The sequence below is a fragment of the Mus caroli genome, chromosome 2 (assembly GCF_900094665.2).
Source record: "Mus caroli chromosome 2, CAROLI_EIJ_v1.1, whole genome shotgun sequence".
Classification (NCBI taxonomy): domain Eukaryota; kingdom Metazoa; phylum Chordata; class Mammalia; order Rodentia; family Muridae; genus Mus; species Mus caroli.
Window position 1 is genome coordinate 157,739,819 of NC_034571.1, and position 1,470 is coordinate 157,741,288.

Consider the following 1,470-nt stretch of genomic DNA (forward strand, 5'->3'; position numbering starts at 1 on the left):
GGAACCCACTTTGTAGACCAGGCTGGCCATGAACTCAGAAATCCACCTGCCTCTGCCTCCCAAGTGCTGGGATTAAAGGCGTGCGCCACCACCGCCCAGCAAGAATCCTGTCTAGAGACACTGAATGAAACCTGAGGGGATGCTGTGGCTGGTTGTTATGGTAACGGGGGAACTATCAAACCACTGATTCCTAAAAAAAACTCCAGGCAGTTTACACATTTACAAGTGAGCCTGACATTGAAACTACATGCTTCCACCAATCCTCACAAGCTCTTCTTGAATTAAAAAGACCAGCAAAAAGCCGGGCAGTGGTGGTGCAGAAACCTGTCTCAGAAAAAAAAAAAAAAAAAAAAGACCAGCAAAGGGCTACAATGTGGCTCAGCCAGTAAAGGGACTTGTGGCCAAGCCTTAGATCCTGAGTTCAATCCCCAGGTCCCACGTAAAGGTGGCAAGTGAGAACACAGTTATCTTGAGAGGAGAAAGAGGGTCTGTACCCCAAGCTCAGCTTCTCCAGGCTGGACCCTTGAGGACTGTGATTTCCCTGACTTCAGGTACAGCCTGGTTTCTACCTGGTCACCTCTGGGCCCAGCCTCAGAGCAGCCAGAGGCTCTCCCCACCCTGAGCCTTACCCAGGTTGTGCTTCATCTCAGCGAGCTCCTGCTGGTGCAGCCACTGCAGTTTCTCAATCTCAATCCTCAGCCTTCGAATCTGCGGGGAGAGCACAGGAGCCTGAGACACAGCGGACACAGGGGCCTGAGACACCGACATGCTGGGTGCTATCCTCGGGTCCCCAAGTCTGGCTCTGAGCCCACTGCCCCAAAGCTCAGGATTGGGGGTAGGAGGATCAACACTCACACACTCACACTCTCTCTCTCTCTCTCACTCATATATACTCACACACACAAACTCACTCTTTTAAACACCCACTCTCTTTCACATACTCACATACATATTCACTCTCTCCTTCATATACATACATACATACACACACACACACACACACACACACACACTAACCCACAAATCCTCAAGGACCATGGTTCTGAAAACCAAGGCAAATGGGCCAGTCCTCCACCACCACCAAAAAAATGCAGGTGGGAAAACCACAAAGAAAAGAATGGAAGGATTTTCATAGAAATGATACATCTAAAATTGAATTGGTACTTACACACACACACACACAGAGTTTCAAAGATGGCTCTGCTGGAGAGTGTCCCTGGCACCAAGCCTGGTGCCTGGGTTTGACAGTAGGATGACAAGTTAACCTGAGAGAATTGATTCACCTAACCCACTCCTAACCAACCCCTCACACACAGTCCCAGTGGCCCCCCCCACAGTCCCAGTGCCCCCCTCACACACAGTCCCAGTGCCCCCCCCCACAGTCCCAGTGCCCCCCTCACAGTCCCAGTGCCCCCCTCACACACAGTCCCAGTGCCCCCCACCTCCTCACACACAGTCCCAGTGCCCCCA

At 51.6% G+C, this 1,470-nt stretch overlaps 1 protein-coding gene across 23 annotated transcripts in view; it reads right to left on the reverse strand.

Annotated features, from left to right (window-relative positions):
* The window catches only part of Zmynd8 (zinc finger MYND-type containing 8), a 103,204-nt gene that overhangs the window by 12,005 nt on the left and 89,729 nt on the right, over positions 1-1,470 (reverse strand). For all 23 annotated transcript variants that reach the window (XM_021155753.1, XM_021155754.2, XM_029484368.1 and 20 more), the window contains one exon: positions 630-708. In XM_021155753.1, the coding sequence (XP_021011412.1) occupies positions 630-708 (79 nt within the window). The remainder of the gene's footprint in view (positions 1-629; positions 709-1,470) is intronic.